At 43.6% G+C, this 15,820-nt stretch overlaps 2 protein-coding genes across 5 annotated transcripts in view; one reads left to right on the top strand and one right to left on the bottom strand.

The window, feature by feature from the left end:
• Window positions 1-13,407: 13,407 nt before the first annotated feature.
• On the bottom strand, window positions 13,408-15,017 carry LOC111826915 (collagen alpha-2(I) chain-like). Its single transcript, XM_023757681.1, has 2 exons — window positions 14,196-15,017; window positions 13,408-13,922 (listed from the first exon to the last, which is right to left on the bottom strand). Exons 1-2 carry the CDS (start codon window positions 15,015-15,017, stop codon window positions 13,893-13,895), a joined length of 852 nt encoding a protein of 283 aa, XP_023613449.1. The 3' UTR covers window positions 13,408-13,892.
• Window positions 14,624-15,820, top strand: part of TGFBR3 (transforming growth factor beta receptor 3) — a 197,208-nt gene continuing 196,011 nt past the window's right edge. For all 4 annotated transcript variants that reach the window (XR_002830364.1, XM_023757638.1, XM_023757637.1 and 1 more), the window contains exon 1: window positions 14,624-14,756. The gene's annotated coding sequence lies outside the window, so the exon portion shown is untranslated. The remainder of the gene's footprint in view (window positions 14,757-15,820) is intronic.

Below are 15,820 nucleotides of genomic sequence, written 5' to 3'. Positions count from 1 at the left end.
ATTCCTCAAGGGGTCCCGGAATGTGAGAGGGTGCAGGCCAGGCAGAGGGACCCCACTGGTGCACGAATCCATGCACCAGGCCTCTAGTTATAAATTAATAGGCACTCTTAATATTGATAGAAAAATTTCCTAGAAATTCCTTGATATCAAGAAACATATACCATTCATTCTGATATGTTTATTTTAATAATATTTCAGGAACAGTTGAAAAAGTTGACTTAATGTCTTTAAATGCTATAATGCAGTATACAATAGTGTTTGTAATGTTTAAATGTGCAATGCCATTATTTAAACAAATAACTGAGTAAAAACATTTAAATCCTTGTCGTTTTGCTCATATAAAAGATTAAGCAGTTGCAAAAATAATTAACTTGTTTTATCTTGGTTTTGGGATGTAGTAAAGGAAATATTTGTTGAGGAAATACCTAATGAAATGCATTGCTTAAATCAAATAATGTCATATTTCTTATCCTTTATCAGAATTTTCCAAACTGTTTGGTAGAACATTTGTTCTATGAATATTACATTCTAAGAAAGGGTCCTGGGGTTAAAAAGTTTGGAAAATGTGGGGTTTAAAATGTGGGATCTTTTACTCCAGAATGTCTCAAAAACTTTATTTACTATGCCAATATTAAATATTAGATGTTACTTATTTAATGTTAAATATGTTGACATTAATGTTAATGAACAGCAGGTCCTCGAATAACATCATTTTGTTCAAAGTTGTTTTGTTTTAACATTGATAAAATGCCTTAGGAACTTAACCTTGTATCACTTACCCTATAGTAAATTGTTTTCCTTATATACATGCTTTGCTGAAATTCCAAGAACCTATTGACCACATTAATTGTAAATTTACTGTATTAATTAATATTCATGTTAATACATTAATATATTTTTCCTAATCCCATTGGTCCAAGGAAGCAGTTCTTGGCACACTAGTGTGAAAATGCTGCCCTGTATCATAAAAGCCATGATACTTTTGCCAGCTGCTTTCCTTAAGACAGGAACTTTCATTTCTCTTGAGTTTGCTGTGAAGCCCACCTCTTTCACCATAAGCACCACTGGGAAAATATTCAGGGAGTAAGGTCAGGAGCAGTTTTAGCATTTGTTACTTAGTATTTGTATAGCTATATGATGATTCAGCTTTACTGTAACTCCAACTATTTTCCAAACAGAGAGCATTAATAATGGACCACCCAGTCCACTTTGCAAGGGCGTCAACAGAGAAGAGGAAATCAAGAATACATGTTGCAAGGTAAAATGGTCAAGCTGTGGAGTTTCTTATAGGGGGTACTTTTCTGTTTTGTTTGATAAGAAAAAGCTAGGTCCTGCATTAGGAAATTGCAGTTGGCATATTTTGAGTTCTCGTTACTAGAGATTGTAAATGTTACTGTCACTAAAATGAAGATAGCTTAGAAATGGCCCATTTAATAGCTAAAAGATTAGATTTAAATAATTAAGCTCAATATAAATGGAGAGTGATTTTTAGGACGAGTATATTTCAGAATCTTAAAAGCAAAAACAACGACAACAGGTATCTGCACCCCAAATTGAAGTCAACTGAGCAAAAACAGAGTCAAAGCAGTTTCTTGACATTTTTAGAATCCTTACCTGTTACCTTTTTAGCTGAAAACTTGGGGTTGCTACAATTGCACTCCGTTAATGATCTTTGTTTCATTTGTAGTCAAAACCAGGACATGACATCAGAGGGAGGGCAGGGAAGCCTTGTGTATAGATCTTTGACAGTGAGTCCCTGCTAAAAGTGACATTGGTTAAAACAGCATTAGAGGCATTTGATTTTGAATCTGAAAGTGGGATAATCATAATGTGATTAGTAGAAAGAAATATTGACTATATTTTTTCAACTTCTTTACTGTGTAGTTTTATCTTTAGCAGAGCACTATTTCTGAATGCCCCCTCTGAAATTACCTCTTGCCCTACTCTTTTCATTTATTTATCCAGGAGGAATTTATTGAGCACTGTTTGGGTTGAACACTGAAGATATTTGTTTTGCTATTATATCTAAGAGGTATATTTTTGTTTGCATTAAGAGTAACTAAAACAGCTTATCCCCTCTGATGGACAAAAATGAAAAATTTTAGGATACTAGTTTAAATATTAGCTACCTATATGTCAAAGTTTAGTACGATTGCTTTTTGATAACTGTTTTTTAAATTGTATTTTAAGATTTGCTTTGTCTAGGAACTGCACATGTAACTGAAATCTGAGTGATTAACAAACATACAAAGCCATGTTTGACTATGAGGAGTCAAGGTAAAGCAAATCACTCTTCAGGTTTAAAAAACTGCAAAGTCAGACAGTATCAACTGTTGGTGAGGGTGTGGACAAGTAGATGGCTCATTCCATCAGAGGGAATCTAAATTAATTAGCCTCCTCCCCCTATGACATACACATTAACAATACCTGTACAATTTTAATCGTTTATGCCCTTCAACCCGATAATTCCACTTCTAGTCATACTTCGTAGATTAGAGAAATTGTTACAGATGTGAACTAGGAAGGAGACAGGTACAAGAATCTCTTGGTCATTGAAACATTGTTTGTAATAATAGAAAGTAGAAGCAATTATCTTGAAGGGAATTGATAAATTTAAAATGGTATATTAGCCTGGCCAGTGTGGCTCAGTGGTTGAGCATCAACCCATGAACTAAGCGGTCACTGGTTCGATTCCCAGTCAGGGCACATGCCCAGGGTAACAAGCTTGATCCCCAGTGTGGGGCATGCAGAAAGCAGCTGATTAATGATGCTCATCATTGATGTTTCTATCTCTCTATCCCTCTCCCTCTCTCTCTCTAAAAAAAATAAATAAAAAACATTTTTAAAATGGTAGATTAATATTGTGAAATATTATCTAGCAGCTAAGAGAAGTGAACTAACTTCAACATATACAACACTGATGGATTTAAAAATTATAATGTTGAATGAAAAAGAAAGTTAAAAATTATGTGCTACTTATGTAACATTTTAAAATGAACATATACATTCATATTATAAAGCATTACTCCATATATATGCATATGTATATACAAATACACACATTCACACATATATGTATATGTAAAAGTATAACAAACACACTAAGGATTTACACTAAATCCATGAAAGTGGTTACCTCTGAAGAGACTGAGAGGGAGTTGAAAAGGTCGAGGGGACTTTAATTTTATTTGTAATCTTTTATTTCTCATATAGAAAGACAATTTGTCAAAATATTAACAATGATCAATTCTGGAAGTTGACACATGGGTGTCATTGAATTTTTCTGTACTTTAAAAATTTCCTGTAAACAAGATCTGTACTTTTTTTTTTTTTAGGTCAGCATTCTACTTCGTGCCTCGGTTTGGTAAATTGTGCCTTTCCAGCCCACACAATAGTAATAAATGGGTCTTGGAACAAAACATGCATAATCCCCTGCCTCGCTGCACAGGCACATTCTCACCACGCCAGCTAAAAATAACGGAAAACTGAGAGTATTATTGGACAGAGGGCCCCGCAGTTGACCTTCAGGCTTTTGGATCGCCCATTCAGTTAATCTTGTCACAATCATGTAATTATGAGGTTGGTTTGAGCTTAATGAACCCAGTACTGTGTATACAAGGATAACACCCTGTAACCGGAACTGTGCCACATCAAAGCCTTTGGGACATGATGCCTCTCTAGTGTTTCTGCATGAGGTTTTTCTAAAGATAAAAAATCCTTTTAAAATATGCTTTTCAGGAGTATCACCCTTTACTTTTCTTTTTTGTTACTGTTAATCCTCATCTGGATATTTTTCCATTGCTTTTCAGAGAGAGTAGAAGGGAGGGAAGGAGGAAGAGAGAGAAACATCGATGTGAGAGACATTGACTGGTTGCCTCCTGCACACGCTCCAACTAGGGGTAGGGTTGGGGTGGATAGGGAACCTGCAACTGAGGTACATGTCCTTGTCCAGGAATCCAACTGGCGCCCCTTTGGTGCACAGACCAGTGCTCTAACCATGTAGCCACACAGGCCAGGGCTCTTTTTTTAAAAAAAGAATAGTTTATTTCGATGTGAAAGCATACCCTCCAGAAGGCACCCCGGCCAGGGATTGAGCTCAAAAAAATTGTTTCTTTCTCTGATCGGAAATAGAACCGGCAATCTATTTTGGTGCATGGGACAATGCCCAACCAACTGAGCCACACTGGCCAGGGCCATATCACCCCTTTCAACAAATATATCTCTTTCCCAAGTCAAACTGTATATTCCCAAAGTATGCGGACGCCGCATGTCCACCACATAAATACCCAAATGCCATACCATACCCCAGCAGGCCTCAGCATGACAGTGTGATGCCTATAGAAGCAGTGGAGCTGAAGCGTTCTATTGAAAGGACCATTATATCCTCCTCTGAAAGAGACTCTCAAAGCTGAAATACCAGTTAGTAAAAAATACAGGAAAGAGAAATGCAACCAGGCAAGGCTACAAGTGCACTCAAGCAACACTCAAAATTCCAGCTGAGTTTAACTTGAAGTTATTATTATTTTTTTTAAGTCAAATATCTGAAGAACCAGTTCGGGAGCTTCGGTCTGTCTTTTTTTTTTTTTTTTTTTTAAATAAGTTAAAGATACATACCACTTAGCTCTCTGGGGAAAAAAATGTTGAAAGAGATTTCTATCCAGCAGAATGAAATCTGAGACTATCCCAGGTCAAAGGCAAAGTTATAGTTCAGCATTTCTAGTGAAGTTTTCTTCCCTCCAAACTTACTTTGTTCTTTGAAAATTTTCAGGCCTGGGGAAAAGTTGAAAGAATACCAGTGAAGTTTTTAAGATATTTGGCACAATGAAAGACTGGAAAATAATTCATGTGAGGGAAAAATACCTATACAATTTAATAATTTACATGCTTATTTTCATAAATGTGCACAAACCCTACAACTGTATGAGCTTAAGGAAAAGCAGGAGAAAATTTGGTAAAGAGAAAAGAGAAGAAAAAAACAATGAGGAACAAAAAGCCATCCAGAATGCATAAAAACCTTATAAAGCTTTCATTTTTTAAACAGGGCCTGAACAATTAGTTTGCTTGGTTTTTAAACACTGTTGAAGTTGTTTTAAGATTCTATAGAGAAAACCGAAGGGGATGCTAGTGGGACTGTGTAGTGTAGGGGACCAGAGGCAAAGGAGGAATTGTGTTGTTCTTTCCCAAAGGCAAAAGGTGAGTGGGCAGGGAGGAAACTTGAAGTTAATGCATCCTTCCTTCCTTTCCCTCACACTTGGGAGATAGCAAAATCCCTTTAAGGTCTGTTTCTTTCTGCCTTTAATATCAGTTCCATTAGTATTTCAAGATGACCAGCATTTTCCAGCAATGATCTTAGGAACATGGATATGATTTTTATCCCAATCAACATAGTACAAAGTAAGAGTGATATCTAAGACATTGCACATTGTCTCCACTGTGAGTGGCACCGGACTCTTTCCTTTCAGCTAACTTTAGCAAGTAGGCTTGCGTACTCTGGTCTGGGGGCTTGGGTTAGTGGTAGCAGGTCTGGCTGAGATAGAGAAGCCTCTTCCTCATGCTAAAACCTCTGGCTCCAGGTCAAGCTTCATTCTGGCTGTTTATACTTGCTTCCCGTCTGGACAAATTGGTGCCAATTCTTCTAGGTCAGGTGTATTCTGCTGCCTCCCAAGTCCTGGCCTTCATAACACCCAAAGCCCTGGGGTTAGTCTCTTTTTGAGCCTCTACAGGAGCATCTCTCTCAATGGTTGTTACAAAATGTCACTATTCTTTTCAGTCTTTCAACTGTGGGTATCTATCTCTGGAATAAAACCACCCTTTAATTCAATGTTTATTGGATACTGTTAGATGTAAGACATTCTGTTAACAGCTGGGAATACAATCCTATATAATAAAATCGACCAAACCGCAGAACAGCCGGTCGCTATGACGTGCACTGACCACCAGGGGACAGATGCTCAATGCAGGAGCTGCCCCCTGGTGGCCAGTGTGCTCCCAAAGGGGGAACGCTGCTCATCCAGAAGCCGTGGCGAGCGCAGCGGTGGTGGCAGGAGTCTAAGGATGTCTGACTGATGGCTTAGGTCCGCTCCCCCCAGGGAGAGGGCCTAAACTGTCAGTTGGACATCCCCCGAGGGCTCCCAGACTGCAAGAGGGAGCCTTCTCTCCCATGCACGAATCTGGTGCACCAGGCCTCTAGTGTTGAATAAGATAGCCATGGTCCTTGCCCTCATTGTGCTTGTAGTCTAATGTGAACTTACACAGCAAGCCTGCTCTAAGGAGGGGCCAGGTTTTATTCACTAATGTGAAGTGTACATAGAAAGTACTGAATAACCATGTGTGCACGCATGTGTGTTCATTGGTGGGAAGAAAGATTAGAAGTAGAGAGACTAGAGCTATCACAATGGTATAGGTGAAAAAAATTGTAAGGTTAGAGATTATGCTATTTTTCTGCAATGAAAATAGAAGTGGTTATTGGAAGGCAGAGCAAACAGGACTGGCTGATGGATTCGTTATGGGGTGTGAGAGACATAAAGGAAGCAATGAAGACCCATAGGTTTTGACCTGAGCCACTGGATGAATGGTGGAGATATTTACTGAGACGAGGAAAGGGAAGGTATGTGTGAGGGAAGCAGGAGTTCAGTTTTTGACATCTAACATTTGATTTTCCTATTGAAGAAATCGAGTGGAGATATCAACTAAATACGTGAGTTTGGAGTTCAGAGGAGAGGTCTGGGATGGAGATAACATTTTGAGGATCAGCAATGTGTAGATACATTTAAAGAGATGGGTCTGGATGACAGTACCTTGAGAGAGAGAGTTGCAGTAGAGAAGAGAACCAAAGACCCTGCCCTGGGTCAAGCCAACATTTAGATCCTGGGAGCAGGAAGTGAAGCCAGCACAGGGGACTTGGAAGGACCAGCCAGTGAGGTAGGAGGGAAACCACGAACGCCAAATAAAATGTCTCAAGGAGGAGAGAGTGAGCGCTAGGGTCATAAACCAGTAAGTAAGTAATGAAAACTGAGAGTTGGCTACTGGTCTGGCCACTTGGTGACCTTGACAAGTGTGGTCTGATTGGATCTGACTGAGGAGGAAATGGTGGATGAGGAAGCGTGGGCAACAAATAAGGAGTTTTACTACAAAGGGAGTAGAAAAATGGGAGTGAGATGGGTATGTGGGGGTCACATAAGAATTTCTAAAATGAGAAGTGTTATACTATGTTTGGAAGTTGATGGAATAATCCGAGAGAGAGAAATCTGAGGATGCAGGTGAGTGAGGAATTACTACAGGATGAGAGTCCTTTTGTAGTTGAAGCAATGGAAACCAGGGCAGAGGTGAGGGAGCAGGACCAATTCATCCAGGGTAACAAGAGAGAAATCAGAGCAGAGAAAAATAGACACAGATAAACTGGCAGATGTGATGGTAGGGAAGTGAGGATATTTTCTCCTGAGGGCATATCTATATATCTATCTATCTATCTATCTATCTATCTATCTATATTTTAAGAGAGAAAGAAAGAGAGAGAGAAACTTTGATTTTTTGTTCCACTCATTTATGCATTCATTGGTTGATTCTTGTATTTGCCCTGACCAGGAATCAAACCTGCACCTTGGCATAATGGGATGATGCTCTAACAAACAGCTCTCCAGCGAGGGTGAGGGCTTCAATGTTTTTAAGTAATATAAGAAGCAAGGTCATCAGTTGAGTTCGAGTAGGAGGTAGAAGGTATTGAAGTTCTGAGGAAAGAGGAGAAGTAAAATAAACCTGTTGGGGAATAAGAGAGTGAGCTGATAAAGAAAATACAGTAGGATTACTGAGCAGTGCTAAGAGCCCATTGAGGATTGTGGTCATACATTTATAGTGAGACTAGTTATGGTTTCGGATAGAAAAAGCAGCAGGGACAATGGATTAGAGATGCTGGTGGAGTCAAAGAATTGCTGGAATCAAGATACTAGAGGCAATGAGTTGGGACAATCGATATTGATGGTCAGAGAGGAATGCTTGAAATAAGTGGAGCAGTTACTTCTAATTAAGATGATCTGGACATGATCATTGTACTAGGTGACCAAAACAGGGTAGAAGATCAGGATGCAGGAAGGGAGGAAGTCAAGGAACTGAGAGGCCAGATTTTTCCAGAGGTGAACTGTACAAGGGATTTTACTGTTGATTTGTCATAAATTCTAGAGGGCAAAGTGAAAGGGTTTGGAAGGTTGAGAAAAAGAGAGATTGAATTAAGTTAGGGGACATTCAGAGCCATATGATGACAAGGGTCTAGGTGATGAGCAACGATTTGGAAGACTTGGGCATCTTATGGAGACTGATGGAAACAGCCATGTGCGATCCTCATACGTGTGCAGGACCCAGTCAAGAAACTCTCCTCCTTAGATAGGCCGTTAATAGGCCTAAGCAGAGTAAGAAAAATGGGCCAGATATAGAAGGTCACCAGGGCAGAAGACCAAGGGACAAAACTTGGAAAACAAGGATCTCACCCCCAGGGAAGCCTTTTCTCCTCTAGCATATGGCTGGTCACGTGGTTTGGACCCTCCCCTGACCTTTCCTGCCTGGCATGTGGCTCATCATGCAGCAGACTCCCTTGGTGGAGGAACGAAGGGCTGAAGAGTGGCCTCATTCCTCTCCCATTCGGGTCCTTGCATGACCATCTCTTTAAGAATTGACCCTTAAGGATAACATCTAGGCCTCATTTGTGTTTCAGCTCCAGGTCCAGAAAAGCAGGAAAACCAAACAAGTGATGTCATGGCTGACATCAGGATCAGATGCATTGACTAATGACCCGCTGCCCAGGCACTAATCAATCTGTGGAGACCAGGACCCAGAAAGGACACACTTGGAATGCTGATGAATATTCTATTGAGATCCTCCCCTAAAATCCTTGCCCTTAGAAGCCTTTAGGATGGAGGACCCAGTCTCTCTCTCTCTCTCTCTCTCTCTCTCTCTCTCTCTCTCTCTCTCTTTCTCTCTCTCTCTCTCTCTCTCTCTCTCTCTCTCTCTCTCTCTCTCTCTCTCTCTCTCTCCCTTGCATTTCCCCATCCCCTTCCTCCAGGCAAGTTTTCCTTCTCTCTTTCTCCTAAGCTCTTTTTGTCTCTGTAACTTGTTTCCTGAGCCCATTTCTTCTAGAGTTCACTTCTTCTATCTCTGTGACTTTCTAGATAAACTTTTGCTTGTATTTGAGTCTTGGATCTGAATTCTTTCTTAGCCAGGACTCAAGTACCAATGTTCCTGAACTGAGGTCCACTCTGACTCCAGCCTAACACCTGGTGCCATTTTGGCACCACCACTTAGATTACATGTTAAAAGAACAGTGAGTGACCTAAAGAAATGTTGTAGCAGGTAATTTCATAACCAATACATGGAAATACCCACTTTCAAAATATGTTGGTAAATAATATTTAAAAGGCCAAACTTACAACAAGGTCTTGCACAGAGTGAGTGCTCACTAATAACAGAGGGTCAATAATAATAGCAGTAATAATTTTTAAATTTGGGTGTTTTTAGTAGAGTTTCAGCATTTCTTGTGTTTGTTAAAATGAAGGCAATGAGATTTGTAACATTCTCGAATATTAATAAGTGTTCTCCTCTTCTTCTTTTGGTCCCCCTGAACACAAAACCACATGTCTGTATCTTGTGATTTTTTTTCTTCTCCAGGCCAAAACAAAAGTTCTCTCTAGTGCAGCCCTGTTGGGGCAGGGGTGGGGGGAGTCAGAGGGAAGTCTTACCTCTGGAATCCCTGCTCCCCAAGCAGAAGAGCAGAGGCTCCATCACACCCCCTCCAGAACTAAGACCATGGGGGTCTCAGGGGGGTGCTGCTGTTACTTTGAAATGGTGTGAGGTTTCCTGCTTTGTCAGAAGCCCCGCTGAGGGGGAAATTGAAGGTGCATTGTGGAAACCTCCATTGGAGCACAGGAAATGACAAGTTTGCAGGAACTCATGGTTACTGTAAGGGAATTTGCTTTGGATTTTATTTCCTAGTTCTCTGAAGAATCCCCAGGCCTGAATCAGGTGTCTGTTTGGGGCTCTACTCTGCATACGGATTTATCTGATAGTATTTTTTTCCCCCTCATTAATTTGAAATTTGCCAGCTGCAAATTTTATCAGTGAAAACCAAATTCTCATCTTGGATACAGATATAGAAAATGTGGTTTTAGATTATGGCCTTAGATTATGGTAATGTATAAAACACCTACAGGCATGAACTGGAATCTTTATGGGCAAGTTTTAGAAATAAAGTAGTAAATCTGTCTGTAATAATGGGTCAGCCAAGCAGAAAATAGGAGCACATGCTGTAGTTTGTAGACTGGTATCCTGTCACAACAATTTTGGAACATTTGGTTCATGTTCTGTCACACATTCTTAAGAGTAGTTATGCAATTGCCTCCAAGATGTTGGCTGTTTCAGACAAACTTTTAAATTGGTATCTCTTCTCCCCTCTTCACTGGGTGAAAGGAATCTATTTTTATGTGGCGGTAGGGGTGGGTAGGTAATATTTCTCCTAAACAAACTTCAGTTTCTATCTTTTGAAACTTTTAAAGAATCTCGCTTTTAAAAAGTAAGACTCTCTGTGAGTGGAAGGGGCTCCCTTTCACCTGTTCACAGCACCAAGTAGAGGTTCAGAGTAGACTCTGGAACCAGCACCGGCTCTACCACTTGTGTAACTTTGGGCAAGTTACTTAACCTCTCTATACATCATTTTCTAATCTGTAAAACTGAAACGAGGGTCGTTATGACTGATTACATTTAAATCCTAGCTCTAGAAATCCTCTCTCCTCTCTCTCTCTCTCTCTCTCTCTCTCTCTCTCTCTCTCTCTCTCTTTCTCTCTCTCTCTCTCTCCTCTCTCGGCGTGTGCAGGAGGCAACTAATCAATGTGTTTCTCTCACATTGATATTTCTCTCTGTCTTTCCCTCTCTTTTCCATTCTCTAAAAAAAAAAAAAAAAAAAAAAATTTAAAAAAACCAATGGAAAAATATCCTCCGGTGAGGATTAAAAAAAAAAAAGACAATAGCCCAGACCTGACTAACGGTCTCCAGGTCTGGAACCCTGGCAGGCTAAAGACAACATCTTGATTAAGTTATCTTTCTGCTCCTGAGCCTAAGGGTGGAACAACCCCCAGGCTACTTTCCCATGAGCCCCATGCAAGAACAAACCTCAGAACTGTCCTCAAGATCTGAAGAAATGATTTATCCCCCTTCCCTCACCTCTGACCTATCAACTTCCAGCACGACCCTGAACCCCTAATCCATGGAGACTTGCGATCTTGCCCTATATAATCTGTGACCTACACACCACTGGGAGTTGTCTTTAGAGCATAAGCTCCTGTCTCTGGATTGGCTAAGTCAATATCAAACTCTATTTCTTTCTATACTGCAAACTCCTGCATTTCTTTGGGTCAGCACGAGCAGGCAGACAGACTCTACATTGGGGTCCTGGTAACAAAACAAGGATAATAAAATTGTTATGAGGATTTAATAAATTAGAATTTGTAAAGAGCAAAGCATATGCTAAGTACCACCTGAGGACTTGTTAAAAAAAAACCTGAATGATTTTTCTGGTGATACAGTCTCTCAGAAATTTGAGGTGTTTGCTTCTGTAAGGAACAGAAACATGTTATTATGACTTTGTTCAGTTGTCTGCTAATCCACAGAGTCTGGAGGCATGCCAGTGAATATGAATCACCATAAAGGAGCAGGTCCCTACCTATAGGCAGGGAGGTCCCTTGGGAGAAACACACTCTCCGTAAATCACCGAGACTCTTCTGTCAAATGTTTTTATACAAGTGAGATAAAGTGCACCTCTTTATGTAACCCTCCAGCTTACAATTCTTTCTGAAATAATTTGGAACAATGACCAAGACACCACCTGGGACCAAAGGAAGCTTGTGTCTTACAGTAACAAATACTGTAACCTGAACATAGTCCAAGTTCCTAAGAAACCAATGAAAGCACAGGATTCATCTTCTTAGGAATCAATTAATAAAAGGTAGGGGAATCCTGTTTCTAGAGCTTTGCTAGAGAACTAAAAATTTAAGTTTATTTTAAGCCTTTGTTCTATGCTTCAGGTGTCTGGATTTCTGCAAATAATATCACATTATCAGTGTAAAGATTTAAAGAGAAAAATGACTCTGTAGACTTTGTTAGTTTTGTAAAAACTGACACAAATTCTCTTCTTCCATATCATTTATAGAAACTAATTAAATAGCCTAGAATTTTAAAAATGTTTTGAAAAAAAATCCCAACCTCCCCCTGATCCCAACCTTTCATTTTGCCAATATGTAAAGATCTTGTAGTATGCCCTAGTGGTTGAACACTTGGGCTCAGAGCTAGAAGGGTGTGGGTTTGAGTCTTCCCACTTATTAGCTATACTATGCTGGCAAGTTGTCAGGCCTCAGTATATGTGCAGGTTTGTGGATAGCCTTCTAGGGCTGTGAGAAGTAAATCTGTCCGTATGCATAGAGTGCTTAGGACTCTGCCTGGCACAGAGGAACTCACCATTCAGCAGATGCTGATGGTTACACCATTGAGAACCTGGCCCCTTGGTGAAAGTCACTTCATCACTCTTTAAAGACAGGACACTCGTAAATTTTCTAGGACTTGGTTATTCTCTCTCTTCTTCTACTATGCCATTTTATTTAGAAACGAGAAAGCCTTAACATGATTGATACATTTAAATGTAGGATTAAATATTCACACCCAGTTCAAGTGTTCATGTCTACACTTGAAACTAAAAGGACAATTTGAGGCATGAATACTATGTGTAATTTGAGTCTTCGGGAAATCTAACATCTTAACTCTAGAGAGATTATATCAAAGCTGAGGCAAACTCCACCTAGACGGTTGGTTCCTTCAGGGTATTGTGCCTACGTGTGTCTCCAAGGCCCAGCTCAAGCCTCTCACAGTAGATGCTCAGTAGCGCGGGGAAGGAATGAATGGTTCATTGGGAAGGCTTCTGCAGCGAGTCCAGGTGACCAACGATGATGGGACCTTTGTGAAAAGTTTCTCCATTTGGGTGATTCTCTATGAGGAGGGACCAAACAGAAAGGATGAGACATACCTCCCTTTCTCTCAAAGTAGGCAAATCCAATAACTTTCCAAATAATAATATAAGTAATAATATAGAATGCCTCCCTATTCCACTCGCAAACATATCCAAGGTTTGGGTCATGATACTTTAAAACTGGAAGAGGTCTCCTAGGCCAACCTCCTCAGATTACAAAGGAGAAAAGAGACCTGGAGAGTTTAAGCTCTTTGTCCAAAGTCCCACAGCTAGTCTAAGGTCAGAGTCAGTACTGGAAGCCTGTCTCTATAACCTATCAGCCATGGTAATTTCACTGGCCTCTTCGTAAAACAGTGTCCTGTGATTACACACACACACACACACACACACACACACACGTATGTTTTTTCACATTTTTTTATTATTGATTTCAGAACGGGAGAGAGATAGAAATATCAATGATGAGAGAGAATCATCGCACTGGGCAGCGAGCCGGAGCCCGAGCCCGCTCCCAAGCCAGGAACCCAGGCATGTGCCCTGACCAGGAATAGAACCGAGACCTCCTGGTACATAGGTCGTTACAACCACTGAGCCACTCGGGAAAGGCAGTGTCCTGTGACTTAAGCGCATCTTTTAAACGGAAAACGGGGTGTAAACAAGGATATGAGAGCGGTGTTCTGGTTGCTGCCTTCACCAACTCTTGCAGGGTAGTTCACGGCACATGTGCCGCAGACAGGCTGGTTTACGTCGCGCCAACCGTAGGACAGCGTCCGTCACCAGCTGCGCTGACCTCGCTCCTTTATGGTATTAACTTATTTCGCGAGCTGGGGACCGGCTGGGTAACGCACTCCCCGCTGTCAGAGACCCGGAGGCAGGATCCCACGGGCGCCCAACATCAGCGCGCATCTTGAGACAACAGGCAGGACTGGAGGTGGGAAAAACAAACAGCGACACAATGACTGTGTGCAGGGGGCGTGGGCTAGGGAGTGGGCAAAAGGGTGTGATCAAATGACTGGAGGTTTTAGAATTTTTTACATCAAAACGGAGGAAACCAAATAAAAGCCCAACTCCTCCAGAGAGCCCTGTACAGTTTGATGGACCTAGCTTGAGGGAGCGATCTCTGCAGCTCGCATCCGAGTACCTGTGCCCTCCCACCCCAATCTTCCTGGAGGAATGGACCCCCACCCGTCTCCCCAACCTGGGCGCGCAGCGGCCCGGGCTGCTCTGCGTGTTCCTCCTCTTCCTCCCTCCTTGGCCCGAAGGAAAACGCAGGCTCCAGCCGCGCTCGGTGCTCATCCATCAGTCCGGGAGGAAAAGGGGGAGGAGAGAGGAGGCGGGCGGCGGGAGGAGGAGTTTCTCCGCGGCCCGGAGCCGCGGTGGGGCCGGCGGAGGAGGAGCGCCCTTCCCCCCGCGCGCTGATTGCTGTGGCGTCCTGCCCGTCCCCGCCCGCGTGTGTGGGGCTGGGGAGTGCGCTGGTCGGCCCGATGGGGGTAATCGAGGGTTTCGGGGACGCCGAGCGGCGCTTTCCTCTTCCTAGTGAGTGAGGGAGGGAAGTCGGTGGCTGTCGTGCGCGGCCACTTTCCCTGCGTGGTCCCCGGAGCTCCCTGCAGGCGGTGAAAGTCCCGGCGGGTCCGGATGGCGTAGTTTGGCCGCGGCAGCAGCTGCAGGAGCTCGCCGTCGAGCGCTGGGCCGGGGAACTTTCCGGCGCTTCCCTCCAACTTGCAGCGGGTGGATCTCCGCTTGACACACCGCCTCCGAGGTACGTGCCGGCCCGGCCCGCGGCTCCGCAGCCCACGCCGGGACCCCCGGGCACGCCGCTAGCCCAGCAGCACCGCCCCGGCCGCGGGCTCTGCAGGCTGCGCGGTGCCTGTGGGCGCTGCTCGGGGCTCCGTGCCTGCTCCACGGCCGGCGTCGCTCCGGCCGCCCGGACCCCGGGCTTGGCCGGGTGGCGCTGGTCGGGCGCCGAGGAGCCAGGACCCCGGCGGTGCGTGGGGAGCGGATGGGCAAAGCTTTGGGCCATTGAGACGGAGCAAGGGCAGACCTCCTTCACCGCCCCGCCGTCATCCCGCTCTCCGCGGCTGCTAGGGCTCCCGCGGGACGCGCGAGCCACTTCCCACGGAGCGCGTGACAGCGCCGGTGGGAAGGGTTGTTGTGGGTTTGCCCTCAGTTGCCGCTGCGGAAGCTGCAGCCGTGGGACCCGGGCTCCGGAGGGACCTCGCTGCGCGCCCCGCCGGCCGCACCCTCAGGCGCACGCTGTGGGCGGCGCGGAGCCCTGCAGCCCGGAGCCCCAGCGGGGAACGTCCCCTCACCCTTCCCCCCTGCAACTCATTAGCTGCCTTTCCCAGTTTACGTTGAAGGCATTTCTTGTTCATTTGGTTAGAACAAGCTTGGAAATCTCGGGCTGTTGCTAGGAGAATCTGCTTGCAATCTTGTTCTTATTAGGGCATTTGCCCACTTTCCATGACCGCGTAGTGCAGGGAACCGGCTTGTCCAGCGTGAATTAGTGAAGCAGAGTAGCACTTCATGGATTTAGGGTTTACACCACCAGCTCAGAGAAGAGAATCGCTCCATTCCCTCAGCTGTGGAACGGGGATCATAATAGTCCTGGCCTCCTCGGGTTGCTGTGTTAGTGCTGCCTGTCCCGAGCCCAGAGGTGACAGGGGAGCGCGAGGCGGGTAGGGGACGGTAGGACTGACGGACGGACAGAGAAGGGGAGCCGGGCATTTTCTGAACTCCGTCGCCAAGAGAAGTAAGCGAGCGGTTAGGGAGGGTGGCAGTCTCTACAAGCAGCAAAGCGCATGTCAAGACCTTTTAATTTTTCTG

Source organism: Myotis lucifugus, unplaced genomic scaffold (genome assembly GCF_000147115.1).
Source record: "Myotis lucifugus unplaced genomic scaffold, Myoluc2.0 scaffold_110, whole genome shotgun sequence".
Lineage (NCBI taxonomy): Eukaryota > Metazoa > Chordata > Mammalia > Chiroptera > Vespertilionidae > Myotis > Myotis lucifugus.
The sequence above is the reverse complement of the archived record's forward strand: the minus strand, read 5'-3'. Positions and strand labels throughout refer to the sequence as shown.